We start from the raw sequence: 15195 nt of genomic DNA, 5'->3' as shown, positions 1-15195 counted from the left end.
ATCTCACTGAGGCCCTTAAAAAGGCAAATTTAAAAATTATAAGTTTTCTTTCTTTCCCCTCTGTATCTTATTTACCTTTTCAGGTTTCTCTCGATTTTTGTGGTTGGATATCAAACTTTCCATTTAGCCCTGGTCTTTTCTGTGCAAATACCTGGAATTCTTCAATTTTGTTGAATGCCCATACTTTCCCCTGGAAATATATAGTCAGTTTTGATGGGTAGTTGATCTGTGGTTGCAGGCCCAGCTCTCTTGCCTTTCTGAATATCGTATTCCAAGCCTTGCGATCTTTTAGTGTGGAGGCTGCCAGATCCTGTGTGATCCTGATTGGTGCTCCTTGATATTTGAATTGTTTCTTTCTGGCTTCTTGTAAGATTTTTTCTTTTGCTTGGAAACTCTTGAATTTTGCAATGATATTTCTTGGTGTTTTCCTTTCTTGATCGAATGCCGCAGGTGTTCTATGAATCCTTTCAATGTCTATATTGCCCTCTTGTTGTAGGACTTCAGGGCAATTTTGCTGAATAATTTCTGTTAGTATGGAGTCCAGGTTTCTATTAATTTCTGGTTTTTCTGGAAGACCAATTATTCTCAAATTGTCTCTTCTAGACCGGTTTTCTTGGTCTGTCACTCTCTCATTGAGATATTTCATGTTTCCTTCTATTTTTTCAGTCTTTTGACTTTGTTTTATTTGTTCTTGTTGTCTTGAGAGATCATTAGCTTCTAACTGCTCAATTCTAGCCTTTAGAGACTGGTTTTCAGCTATGATCTTTTGGTTTTCTTTTTCAATCTGGTTCAATTTGCTTATCAGTTCATTTGATTTCTGAGCCTTGCTTTCCAATTGCAAGATTTTACCTTTTAAACTGTTATTTTCTTGCCAGATCTCTTCCATTTTCCTCAAAATCTCAGTTTTGAACTCTTCCATAGCTTGTGAGGAGTTTTCCTTATTTAAGGAGGGTCCAGATGCTTGTTTGTTCTCCTCCTCTGTTTGCTCGGTTGTCTGGATTTTCTCTGTGTAAAAGTTGTCCAGTGTTAAAGACTTCTTTTTCTTGTTGTTATTCTTTCTCTTCTGAGCTTCCTGAGACTGGGTAGCCATCATTAGCCCAGCAGCTTCTCAGGTTTATCCTCGCGCTCAGTGTCTGTCCGCGGTCTATTGGCTCCTGAGGTCTGAGTTCTGGTTTTTTCCAAGGTCAGGCCCCCTGGTGGACCCCCTTGCTTGATCCTCTGCGGGAGGTTCCTTTACAAGTCTCAGGGCGCTGCTTCCACAGTCGTATAACCATCCACGCTGGTTCCCCACTCAGGCTTTAGTTCCTGGCTGTGTCTGCCTCCACCCACGCCTCCACCCGTGCCTGCGCTCTCAGCCCACGCTCTGCGCCCTGTGTCCACTCTCTGCTCCCACGCTCAGATTTCGCCTGCGTTTTTTGGCTTATTGGGGTCCTAAATCTTGCTGCTCTCAGGAACAGGCCCCGGAGCTGCCAATGACTTGATGGGTGCCCCAAACTTGTTCTATTTCTTTTTAGCTGGCTTTGGCGCTATAGATGTGTGTGGAGGGGGTGGGGGTGGGGTGGTTGCTCAGTCCGCGATTTAGTGAGAGCTGTTTCACCCCTTTATAGCATGGAAATGCCTCGCTTCCACGTACCTTCCACGCTGTGCCCTGTTGTGGGGTTCCTCTGTTCGTCTGGACTTGTTTTAATGTCCCCTTGAGGAGTTTTGTGTGTTTCGGTCAGGAGAGGTTAAGAGCTGCTTCTTACTCTGCCGCCATCTTAACCCGGAACCTACAAAACATCTCTAAGCAAAGCTTCAAATTAAAACACCACTCTGGCATAAACTCAGGTAGAACTGGAAGAGATGGAGCAGTTAAAACTTTTTTGTCAGTGAAATGAGAGTGTGATATATGGAAATTAATGTGATAAAAAATATACAATTCATAATTATGCATATGCATATATGCATTTACACACCTTAATGTTGACTGCTGAGTTCCTCTTTAAATTATTCAGTTTCTTATTCATCAGAATTATTTCTCTCTGTGTCCTCAGAATTTTTTAAAATAGCTTCCCATGTCCTCCAGACAGTCCTCTACTGAATTTCAGCTCATGAAATCCTAACTATTCTTTTTCTGAACCTTTTTGAAACCTGTACTCTTCAAATCTAGGGTATGTATGCCTGGTTGGTCTCATCTTTATCACAATCTCTATAGGAGGAAGGAGCAACTATGTTCTTCCATCATTTCTACTTAGCTCCTTGATGTAGTCAGAATTATGTTTGGTTAAAATTCCTTTTATTTGTTTTACTATTACTTTGTGATTGATGAAATGGGCACTTTTAGACAAATCATGTTATTAACTATACTGCTTTTGACATGAGTTTAGTAAATGTCTGGGTAATTTTTCCCCAAATGGTATATGAAGCTTTTGATATATTTCCTGAATTCATATTTTTCTTTGTCCAGATACAGCATATCCCAGTAATATTTTGTTTCTAAAATTTCCTGATTTATCCCATTTAACTTCTTGTTCAATTCTCCTAGTATCTGTTTGTTTGTGAAATGGGTAACTGGAAAAATTCCTTTTAACTTATTGTGATTTCTTGCATCATAAGCCATGTAACAAAGTGAAGCTAACAGCACATATAATAGAATTTGCCTGCATAACTTTAGATTCATAAATATGGAGCTCCAACCAAATAAGCTAAAATGTGACTGTTTCTTTTTCATTAATTACTTTTCCCTTTGGGCTTAATTATCACACCTTTAACTCATTCATAGAACTTAAATACATATATTCATACCATGAAACTATGCTCTGTTAGTGTGTGGTGTAATTTTGTAGCATATATCCTTACCTTCTAAATTACATTTCTTTTTTTTTTTTTTTTTAAATTAAAACCCTTACTTTCCATCTTGGAGTCAATACTGTGTATTGGCTCCAAGGCAGAAGAGTTAGTAAGGGTAGGCAATGGGGGGGGGTCAAGTGACTTGCCCAGGGTCACATAGCTGGGAAGTGCCCGAAGCCAGATTTGAACCGAGGACCTCCCATCTCTAGGCCTGGCTCTCAATCCATTGAGCTACCCAGCTGCCCCCCTAAATTACATTTCTGAAAGATCTAATGCTCTAAAACTTTTCACAAATTAGACTGATGCTGATTCAATACTATCTTGCACTAACATTTGTAATTGAGGCATAGAGTCTGTGATTCTCGTTTTTGACCATTGCATTTCTTAATATTATGGCATGTGATTTGTTAGAATATCCTTAAGTTGGTTATTTTAAATATTATACATTAGATTATGCTAAGTTTTGTAAGACATCTATAACTTTTTTGCTTCCTTTTCTGATTTCTGTATTTCATCTTCTAATCATAAAGCATTATTGCATAGGTTGAGACTTTAAAAAATGACTAATTTTTCTTTTGTATTTTCCAGCTGTCTCATGTAACTGCACTAAAAAAAAATTCCTTAGACGGTATGTAGCAACAATGGAAAATGGTTTATTTCAAATGAACATTTATATTTTATTTATTCACTGTTTGAATTTGTATATTCTAAACTTCATTTTTAAACATGGAATTTTATGTTTTTTTACATTTCAATTAGCATGCTACTGGAAAGCACAGGCATACATATATAGGAACAAAGTTTAACTTTAACAGAATTATAGAATATTAGAATTTTAGAACACTGTTCTCTCTTGGTTCTTCTGTTACACGACTAACTGTTCTTCTCAGTCTCCTTTGCTAGATCTTCATCCAAGGTTATATCTACTAACCCTGGGTGTTCTGCAGGACTGTGTTCTTGACCCTCTTCTTTTCCTTCTCTATACTATTTTGCTTGGTGATCTCATGAGCTCCCATGGATTCAGTTATCTTTGTGCTCGTGATTTTCAGATCTAGTCCTAATTTTTCTGCTGACTCTCATTTTTCACATCTTCAAACTGAACTCATTGTCTACTGCCATCTTCCTAGTCACCTAGACTTTGAACCTGCGTGTAACCATGACTCTTTCACCACCCTTTCTCCTATCTAGTTAGTGCTAAGACCTGCCAATTTTACCTTTGTAACATCTCTCAGGAAAATCTCCTCTCTTCTTTATTGCTGTCATCCTGGAGCAGGTCTTATTACCTTACAAATGCAGTATTGCCATACCAATTTGATTGGTGTCCCTGCTACAAGTCTCCTGACTTCATTTCATTCAGTCAGCTGTCAAGATGGTCTTCCTAAAGTGCCAGTCTGACTGCATCTCCCCTACTCAATAAACTACAGTGACTGTACATAAATTATGCCTCTGGCTTTCATGATGAAATATAAAATACTTGATTTGGCATTCAAAACCCTTCTTAACCTAATCCCTCCCAAGCTCCCAACCACCTTTCCAATCTTCTTAAGCCTTCCCTGCCATCATATTCTCTGATCCAGAGGTACTGCCTTGTTCCTTAAAAAAAAAATCATTCATTCCCCTGACTTCAGATATTTTCATTGGCTAGCCTTCAGGCCTGAAATACTCCCTCCTCCTAAACTCTACCTCCTGATTTTCTTGGCTTCCTCTAAATCCCAGCAAAACTTACTCCGTCTACATATAGCCTATCCCAGTTCCCATCTCCTTAATAGCCTTCTCACTGTTTCTAATTCATGCTGTAGCTTGTTTGCACATAGCAGTTTGCATGCCTCCCCCAACTAGTCTGTAGGTTCATTTGAGAATAGGGACTCTTTTTTTTTTTTTTTTTTATCTTTTTCATATCCCATATAGTTTGTACAATGCTTGTGACTTAGCAGATGATATGTGTATTGACCAATTGATTCTTCTTAAAAATATATTGAGAGAGAGAGAGAGAGTGTGTGTGAGAGTGAGTGTGTGTGTGTGTGTGTGTGTGTGTGTGTGTGTGTGTGTGTGTGTGTAGGTGGGGAGTGCAGCTAGGTGACTTAGTGGATAGAGTCCAGGCCTAGAGGTGGGTGGCCTTGAGTTCAAATCTGCCCTCAGACACTTTTTAGCTTTGTGACTCTGGGAATATGTAAAAAATAACTCTTGAATTTGTTCTAAAGAGAACTAAAAAAATTATGTCATAGAAATACAAATTAGTCATTGAGTTACAAAATTAGTGTCCAGTGTAATGATTTTATCTATAAATTTCCTCATTTGACAAGTGAGGAATCTAAAGTTAAAGAGTCTTTTCCCTATGCCTATCCTAAGGTAACTTGGTTTAGAGGTAGAGGTAGTGATAGAGATGGGACTAAAATCCAGGTTTCCCCGCTCTTAGGCCAGTATTCATTTTTTATGACATGATACTGTCTCTTTATATACAGTTGGATATTTGTTAGATATATTAGGATCTATTTTCCATAAATATTTTAGAAAATAAGGCTTAGGGGTGTGTGGCTTGTGGTTTTTAAAGAACCTTGAGTAAACATGTTTGAATGAAATTTATTGTGTTTTCTTAAGAGTATCTTGACCTTTTTTAATATAGAAAAAGACTCAGATATGAAGTATTTGATGGATTTATAAATTTTATTTTTAGAACCAGACGTGGAGGAAAGTTTATCTGAAAATCAGCCATTCCCTTCTCTCCAGATGGTAAGTAACTGTACTTTTCAAAGCCTATTTATAAAAAGAATAGCCATAACATTTTTATGTTGAATAATTCTTTGGTTGATATAAAAATAACTGTTTTATACTATTTTACTTTGAATTATATGCTTCTGATTCTTAATCATATTGAAGTAAATAAATTTAAGAAATAAGCAAGTTCTTTTTTTAAACCCTTACCTGCTGTTTTAGAATCAATACTGTGTATTATTTCCAAGGCAGAAGAGTGTTAAGGGCTAGGCAATGGGGGTTAATTGATTTGTCCATAGTTACATAGCTGGCAACTGTGAGGCGAGATTTGAACCCTGTCTCTAGGCCTGGCTCTCAATCCACTGAGCTACCTAGCTGCCCCCAAGAAATAAGCAAGTTCTTAAGGGAAGAGACCTTGTTTAATTTTATAATCTTCAATGTGAGGTACTCAACCCACTGTAGCTAATTTAGAAATGTTTGGTGAATTATTGTTAAAAAGTTTGATTTTTTTTTTAAATGTCATTTTATAGTTGAAAAGAATCAGCTTTGACATTCAGCAGAAATCCGTACTCTATGCACATGAATCACATATTTCTTTATCTAGCCTTAGTCTTTCTCCTCAGAATGACCCCACCAACTGCTGGCTTTTGTGTATCTCAAAAAGGGTGTCCCTTAAAGACATCTCAAATTTAACATGTCCATAACAAATATCATTGTCCATTGTTCCTTGACACCAGGGTTTCTTGTTTTTCCTTTTATGCCTACTGCTTAGCACAATGCCAGCACATAGTAAGTGACTGATGGATAGAATTATATGTTCCTTTAAACCTCCTCTCCAAGTTTCCTCATTATCCAGGGCACCATTGTCCCAGGCATGAAACTTTGGTACCACCTCTGATTCTTTACTCTCATTTAATCCCCATAACCAATCTTTTGCCAGATCTTATCTTTTTTACATTTACCTCATCCCTGCTCCACTTAGCTGTACTTCTCATTGGTTCCTTTGTTTCATGCCATCCTTCACTTCAGTCCATCCAACACTTAGCTGTCAAAGTCTTTTTTCAGAAACATAAGTTGGTCTACTTGAAATTTTCTATTCTCCTTCCCATTAAACTTGAGAAGTTCCCTGATCTTCAGTACCAATTATATAAATTCCTCTCTCTAACATTTAAAGTTCTTCACAAACCGGGCCTTTCTTAACTTTTCATCGTCCTTGTAATTTACTCCTGTCTGTGCCATCTACAGCTTCATTAGCTTACTTGCTGTCCCTTGCACATAACACTGCTGTTGCTGTGCTTTTATACTGGCCATCTCCCATGTCTGGGTCACTTCTGCCTTTTAATTTCCTTAGCTTTTTTCAAGCCTCAGCTCAGCTCCCAACTTTTCCTAGGAGGTGCTTAGTTCTTAGTGCCTTCCACTTAAGATTGCTTCCATCTACTTGATAGAGATATTGTTTGTATCTAGTTATTTGTATGTTATCTCTTCCATTCAAATGTGAATTTATTGAAGGTAGAGACTCTTTTGCATTTCTTTGTAAAGACCTACTCTTAGTATATGTGCAGTGTATAATAAGTTTTTAATAAATGCCCTTTGACTGACTTAGATCTGTTTCAAATGTGTACTATTCCTTAAGAATTATAATTCTTATATTTCTTGATTAATTTTTGAATTATATCCATACATATCCTTATGCATCAAATGAAATAATATGCAGAATGCTTTGAACAACCCTAATCCCTCCTCGATATGACAACCCTTTAATTATTTTAAGTTATTACATCAACCCGAGTCTTTTCTTCGTAGGGTAAACATCTCCATTTTAGTCAGTCCCCAGTTCCCTCAATCCCCATTTAACTTCATATGGCATGTTTTTTTAAGGATCATTGGCCATTATAGAAGTTACATATGAGTGCAGGTTTTCTATTTCGAAAACTAAAAAATTCATTCATCAAATTCTGTTTAATGTATATTTTTTACATAACCTTTAACCAAAGAAATTTGTATTAACAATAGTTAGGCAGAATTTAAAAAATATTGTTATTGTAATAAAAATAAAGGGCAGTTGATAAATAAATCAAATGAATTAGCAATAAGACTCAGGTGTTGGTGGTATAGAGAGTCTATGTGGATTAGTGAGTATAGTATTCCTGAATTATTAGAGGAGGAAATACAAGGCAAGATATAGGTAATTGTGGTGTCTAGTACCTGTGCTCAGTATAGTTAAATGATAACAAAATGTGTGAATATTTTTTGTAAAGGTTGCTGTTGATTTTTTCTGTTGATTTTGTTTCCTCAACTATAAAATGAGGATAACAGCAGCTATGCCTTTGTGATGAATAAAATAATAAAAAGCAGAGGATAGGGTAGAAAAGAAAGGGTCATTAATAATAAAAGAAAAAAGGTCTTTGCTCCAGCAAGCTCCTGCTCTTCCCCCCCCCCCCCCCCCTCGCTCAACCAGATCCCAAACTCCTATCAAAAATCTCCTCCCTAGCCTGGATTGGTTCATTTATAGACCAATCCTAAGCCAGGACATAAGGGGAAGGGAGCCCTGGGAGGTGCAGGGAAAGCTGGGGAATAAAGTTCCCCAGCATACAGTTTGTCTTAAAGGAGCAGAGAATGCTGGGGGATGTAGTTCCCCAGCTTACAGTCTTTTTCCAAAACACACACCTTCCAGTGTTGTTCTAAGGATCAGATGAGTTAATATTTTTGTGAATTATTTAGCACAGTGCCTGGTACATAGTATGTATTTAATAAATGTTTATTCCACTCTCTTTCCCACTCCCATCTTCTCACCTTCTTTCCTTTTCCCTAACATAACATGGTTAATTACATACCAAATAATTTCAAGAGGGGGAGACAGAACGGATAGTATGGAAAAATACATTAAAGAGGTTGCACCTGAGCTATATTTTGAACTGAGATTGTAAGAGGTGGCGATGAGTAGGGAACACATTCTGCATGAAAGTACTTGGTTCTTTGTTGAGATATAAAGGGAAGGAGATGCCACAGAAAAATATGAGTAGAAATGAGAAGGGTTTGAATAGTTTCTGTGGAGAATATGATGAAGAGAGGTGAGAGGTCTGTTAAGGAGAACTGCCAAATAGTACTAAGGACATAATTGATGTTAGAATCTGAATTTATAATTAACCTGCTAAGCAAAGTTATGGCTTTATCCACTAGCACTTATTAGGTTTTGAGTGGGATCAGAGAAAGTAAGATAGATATCACTCAGGATTTGAATTTGGCATGATGTGACTGGTAAATGGCAAGAATGCAAGGGTTTATGAGTCTATGCTAGGTAAGAATAATTTATCTATTACCAATTATTTCATTAGTTAACTAGGTGACACAGTGGTAGTGTGTGGAACTTGGGAGTCAGAAAGATATGAATTAAAAAAAAAAACCCAGCCTTGGGTACCTACAAACTCTGTGACAATGGGCAAGTCACTTAGCCTCTGCCTGCTTCAGTTTTGTCATCTTTAAAATGGAAATCGGAACATCTATATCCTAGGACTGTTGTGAGGATAAAATGAATTATTTATATAGCTCTTTGCAAACATTAAAAGCCTCCAGTTAACACTATGTAAGCTTATTAAAAATTGTACTTCCTAAAGCACAAAACTTAATGCTTTATATTTCTGATTATTCTTTCTCATAGATTGCTGTTAATAATAATAATTTTCTATTTCCTTTATCCTATACTCCTACTTTTAAAAAAAAAATCCTTTTAGGTTTTGGAAGATTTGCCAGAGCATGTCGGGTTTAATATTGAAATAAAATGGATTTGTCAACAAAGGGTAAGTAATTTTTATGTCTAGCATGTTTTTCATACCTTGGGCAGTCATTTAGTTATATTTACTTAGTTTTAAATTGTTAATTGTACAAGTAGAGTTAAAGTTTTACTTACTTTAGCACGCATAAAACTTAATGAAACTTTTTATTAATGCACCCATTACTATATTGATGTTTTAATGACTGTGCTTAAAATATGACAAATATGGCATTATAGCATAATATGATAGTGTTAAAAATAATAGATATAGATGAATATATTCAAAAGTATTAATAGTTTATTTAAAAGCGTATTGGTAATTAAGAAGGCCACGCGCCTGCCAAGATCTAATTCAAAATTGCCTGCCATTACCTTCTGCTCACCTGGCTGCTTCGTGTCCTAATCAAGTTCTCAATATTTAAGCTTCGCTTTACATTGGCTCACGTCACCAAGTAAGAATGAAGCCCATTGAATCATGGGAAATGTAGTTTTCAAGTCCCCTAAGCGTCCACAGGAAGTTTATATTATGGATCTGAATATTAAGACTCATTGAACCCCAAAGAACCCCAAATTCCAATAACACAATAGTAATATTTATATCAAAGATAGCTCTAAGCAAGATTTATGTTATTTTTATGTTATGGCATTATCCCTTCAGTTATGTTTGACCAAAGCCAGATAACACCTTATCTAAACCTTTCTACTTTAATTCTAATAGAAATTTACCTCTTTTATTTTCTTTGAACCTTCCTTTTATAAAAGGTTGTAGAGCTTGGTAATTAATTAATCACTAACAGATAATAATTCACTTCCATATTACAAAATACCTTCACTCGTATAAAGTTTGCGGAACACCAGATATCGTGATATCCCAAATGAAACAACAATTGATTATATGATCTACATGTATAGGCTGACAAAAAATTGTCTTAATGGGTACTCAATATGTCTGGAATGAATGATTTTTTTCAGACTTTTTTAATGTCAGCTATATTCTTAAAAGTTGATACCATTTTGCAAAATCCAGTGTACTCTAGATTCCTGAAAATGTGTTTAGTATTTCAAAGTATTTTTGATAATATTATGTGAGAAGTTAATATGTATTAAAGTGACTTAAATATTAAATATTTAAAGTGAGTATTTTGTATTAATGCATTACCAAAAATGATCAGAGCCATCCAGCATTAATTTTTTTAATTCTTTAAAAATTTTACAAATATAACTTGTCATTAACAATCTTTTTTAAGTTTAAATTTAATTTTAATTTTTAAAATTAAATTGTCACTTCAAAAGAATTTTCATATTTGAAATTATTTTTATGACATTTTATTTCTTAAGTGAAAATGAATGTATTATTCCAAAATGTGAATTGTTCTAATTTAGTTCAATATACTTTTTTATGTAGGATGGAATATGGGATGGCAACTTGTCAGCATTTTTTGACATGAACCACTCCTTGGATGTCATTTTAAAGATTGCTTTAGAAAAGTCTGGAAATAGAAGAATTATATTTTCTTCATTTGATGCAGATGTTTGCACAATGTGAGTAACACAATTCCTTTAACATAATTTTAACCATAATTTATTTGGGGGTGGGGGAAGCTATATACCTATCTATGGATCTGGTGTTTTTTAACATTATCTTAAATCTTTTTGCTTTGAGAAAACAACAAATAGCAACAAATGAAAGGGCGGAGAAATTGAGAGAGTGGAAAGTATCTCTAGAAAATTTTCAATTTAATTAGAAATGGATAAGTGGAATTAAAACCAAAAAAGACATCGTCGGTTTTTATTTCTTAGCCTCTTTATCAGTATTGTTCCAAATATAGGTTTTATTTGCCACCTGCCTCTTGCCTTTCTTTCCTTTTGAAATATGTCTTGAACAAAATAAATATATCCCCTTTTAAAAGAGATTTCATTTTGGAATGTGACCTTAGCAAGGGTAATCTATTAGAATGTCTGAAGATCACAATGAAGAAAAGATTAAGTTTAGGAGGAAAGAGGCAAGAAGTAGGAGATACATGAGATAAAACATGATCAGAATAGAGAATTTCAGCATTCAAGATCATGGAAGTGTCATAATTATTGTTGATAGTGAAATCTTAAAGATATAACCACTTTGGGAGTGGCTGATAAAAATATATTTTTGAGGTCTGAGTGTTCAAGGGGACATTAGAATGTATATTGAAGTGTTCAGGAAAGGGTAGGGATAGAAAGGAAAACTGAACCACTTCTTAAAAAAAAAAGTAGGAAGTTCACTTTTAAAATATTGAATGAAGTAATTTTCAAATTGACCTTTGAAAATAAAATCTTGGTTTATTCTTTCCTATAATGAAATTAACTTTTTTCAGTCTTAAACTCTGAAATATGCCCCCTGTGATTATAACATACTACCTATAATGTAGTCTTTCGTTTTGCCTTGCTCTTTCTACCACTACTTTAGTCTTCATTTTCTATATCCTTTCCTGTTTTTCCTCCTTTCACAATCTTGACACCTGTAGTTGAGCAGTCCAACTTTATGCCATTTCTTCATATTGCTACTTATACCTGAATCTTGGTAGCATCTCCACACACTCGCTGCCTTATATTGAACACTGGTTTACGGAGTCATGAGACCACAATCGTACTTCTTTACAAGTCTTTTTGTTATTCTTTGATTAATTCTCTTTCACATTTTTTGCAGTAACTATTTCAAACCTCCTCTCTTTTCAAATCCCTTATGTACCTTCCTATTCTTTCATAAAAAATTAATTCTTTGCACACAGTGGAGTTTTAATAAATGTTGCCTTAACTGAATTTTTTTTTAAAGTAGGCCAATTTTGTTTTTAAATTTTTATTTAATTTATTAATTTATAACATTTCTCCATGGTTATAGGATTCATGTTCTCTCTCTCCTAATTTATGTGAGGAACAGTAAAACTCTTCTGATTGGGCTGTAGTTTTAAGAAGTAGTAGAATAATGTGTAAGGTTGAAAAAGAGATTGCATCTAGGCTGTGAAGGACTTCAAAAGTCAAACAGGAGTTTATCTTTGGTCCTAAAGGCAATAGAGAGCTCTTGGAGGTTACTGAGTAGGGCCAGTGGCATGATAAGATTTATAATTTAGGAAAATAGTTTTTACAGTTGCTTTTCTTCTGTGTTTCCACTCCTGTAGTTCTTCCTCTGAATGTGGGTAGCATTCTTTTCCATAAATCCCTCAGAATTGTCCTGGGTCATTGCATTGCTGCTAGTACAGAAGTCCATTACATTCTATTTTACCACAGTGTATCAGTCTCTGTACAATGTTCTTCTGGCTCTGCTCCTTTTGCTCTGCATCAATTCCTGGAGGTCTTTCCAGTTCACATGGAATTCCTCCAGTTTATTATTCCTTTTAGCACAATAGTATTCCATCACCAGCACATACCACAGTTTGTTTAGCCATTCCCCAATTGAAGGGCATACCCTCATTTTCCAGTTTTTTGCCACCACAAAAAGCACGGCTATAAATATTTTTGTACAAGTCTGTTTATGATCTCTTTGGTGTACAAACCCAACAATGGTATGGCTGGATCAAAGGGCAGGCATTCTTTTTAGCCCTCTGAGCATAGTTCCAAATTGCTATTCAGAATGGTTGGATCAGTTCACAACCTCTTATCTTTTTTATAAGAATAAGTTAAGAATTTTTCAAATACTTTTCTAAAATCTAGGTGTAAACTTTGACTTTTAGCATTCTTCTGATCCACCATTTAAGTCATTCTTTCCAAAAACGGTGAGGCTAGTTTGGCATGATTTGTCTCGAGGAATTCATGTTTGCTCCCTTTTTACATGTTGATGTGGATATTTCCCTTAGTGATGCTACTTATGTATGTTTTATATACAGTATGTGTGTATATAAGTGTGAGCACTATCATCTTGGGCCTTCTGTCTTCTGCTGGGCACAGTATATCCCCTCAGAAAAGGCTTTCAGGGTCCAGGCTTGTGGTTTACTATTAGCGCCACTGCAAAGTAACTTCCATGTCCTGTTGCCATCCCAGTCTCTTAACTAGAAAGTAAAGAACCTCCAGTGCAAAGAACAACACCACCACCCCCTTTTGACTTCAAACCTCACAAGTCCTGCTGTGCCTGTTCTTTTGAGGGTAGAGGAGTGACACCCTCCACTCAGTAATGAACATTCTTATACCTCATCATATTCTTCACATTATCATCCAAATATCCCATTACACATGCCCTGCTCCCCAATACATCATTCCTATCCCCTTCAATCCTTGTACTCCAAAGTTTGTACCTGATTTCCACCCAGCTTTTTACTCTGTGCCCTTTGGAATGTCTATTGTATAGGAAACAAACTTCTCTTCATCTTAAATTTTTCCCTTTCCCAATCATATCTTCATCCAACCATGTGATGTTTTTTCTTCTTTTGTGCCACAGTGTATCCATCTCTGTGTATAAGGTTGTCCTGGTTCTGCTCCTTTCACTCTACATCAGTTCCTGGAGGTCATTCCAGTTCACAGGGAATTCCTCCAGTTCTTTATTCCTTTGAGCACAATAATATTCCATCACCAACAGATACCACAATTTATTTAGCCATTCTTTTCCAATTTTTTGCCACCACAAAGAGCACAGCTATAAATATTTTTGTACACATCTTTTTCCCTATGATCTCTTTGGGGTATAAACCCAGGAGTTGTATGGTTGGGTCAAAGGGCAGGCAGTCTTTTAAAGCCCTTAGGGCATAGTTCCAAATTGTCTTCCAGAGTGGTTGGATCAATTCACAACTCCACCAGCAATGCATTAATGTCCCAATTTTGCCACATCCTCTCCAACATTTATTACTCTCCTTTGCTGTCATAATTAGCCAGTCTGGTAGGTGTGAGGTGGTACCTCAGAGTGGTTTTGATTTGCATTTCTCTATAAGAGATTTAGAACACTTTCTCATGTGCTTATTGATAGTTTTTATGTCTTTATTTGAAAACTGCCTATTCATATCCCTTTCCCATTTATCAATTGGAAAATGGTTTGGTTTTTTGTAAATTTGGCCTAGTTCCTTATATATTTGGAAAAATAACCTTTGTCAGATGTTTTTTGTTATATTTTTTCCCAATTTGTTGCTTCCCTTCTAATTTAAATGCATTGGCTTTGTACAAAACCTTTTTAATTTGATGTAATCAAAATTATTCATTTTACATTTTGTGATATTCTCTATTTCTAACTTGGTCTTAAATTCTTTTCTTTCCCAAAGATCTGACAGGTATACTAGTCTATGTTCACCTAATTTACTTATAGTTTCCTTCTTTTTATTTAAGTCATTTACCTATTCAGAATTTATCTTGGTATAGGGTGTGAGATGTTGATCCTAGACCTAATCTCTTCTGTATTATTTTCCAGTTTTCCTGGCAGTTTTTGTCAAACAGTGGGTTCTTGTCCCCAAAGCTGGGTGTTTATTGTATACTATCTTGCTGAGGACATTTACCAAAGTCTATTCCATTGATCTTCCCTTCTCTCTCTTAGCCAGTACCATATTGTTTTGATGATCACTGCTTTATAGTACAATTTAAGATCTGGTACTGTTAGGCCCCCATCCTTCACATTTTTTTTTCATTATTTCCCTTGATATTCTTGATCTTTTGTTCTTTCAAATGAATTTTTTTATAATTTTTTCTAATTCAGTAAAAAAGTGTTTCTTGGTTGTGCGATAGGTATGGCACTGAATAAGTAAATTAATTTGGATAAGATTGTCATTTTTGTTACGTTAGCTCATCCTACCCATGAGCAATTAATATTTTTCCAATTATTTAGATCTAGTTTTAATTGTGTGGAAAATGTTTTGTAGTTGTGTTCATATAGTTCTTATGTTTGTCTTTGCAAATAGATTCCTAAATATTTTATATTGTCTAGGATGATTTTA

The 15195-nt window shown here is 35.4% G+C and overlaps 1 protein-coding gene across 1 annotated transcript in view; it reads left to right on the top strand.

Moving 5' to 3' along the window:
• The window catches only part of GPCPD1 (glycerophosphocholine phosphodiesterase 1), a 99629-nt gene that overhangs the window by 52175 nt on the left and 32259 nt on the right, over positions 1-15195 (top strand). The window contains exons 14-17 of the mRNA XM_044663394.1: positions 3418-3457; positions 5504-5559; positions 9273-9338; positions 10719-10855. Coding sequence (XP_044519329.1) covers positions 3418-3457; positions 5504-5559; positions 9273-9338; positions 10719-10855 — 299 coding nt within the window. The remainder of the gene's footprint in view (positions 1-3417; positions 3458-5503; positions 5560-9272; positions 9339-10718; positions 10856-15195) is intronic.

Source organism: Gracilinanus agilis, chromosome 2, assembly GCF_016433145.1.
Source record: "Gracilinanus agilis isolate LMUSP501 chromosome 2, AgileGrace, whole genome shotgun sequence".
Taxonomy (NCBI): domain Eukaryota; kingdom Metazoa; phylum Chordata; class Mammalia; order Didelphimorphia; family Didelphidae; genus Gracilinanus; species Gracilinanus agilis.
Note: the sequence above shows the minus strand (reverse complement) of the source record. Positions and strands in the feature narration are given on the sequence as shown.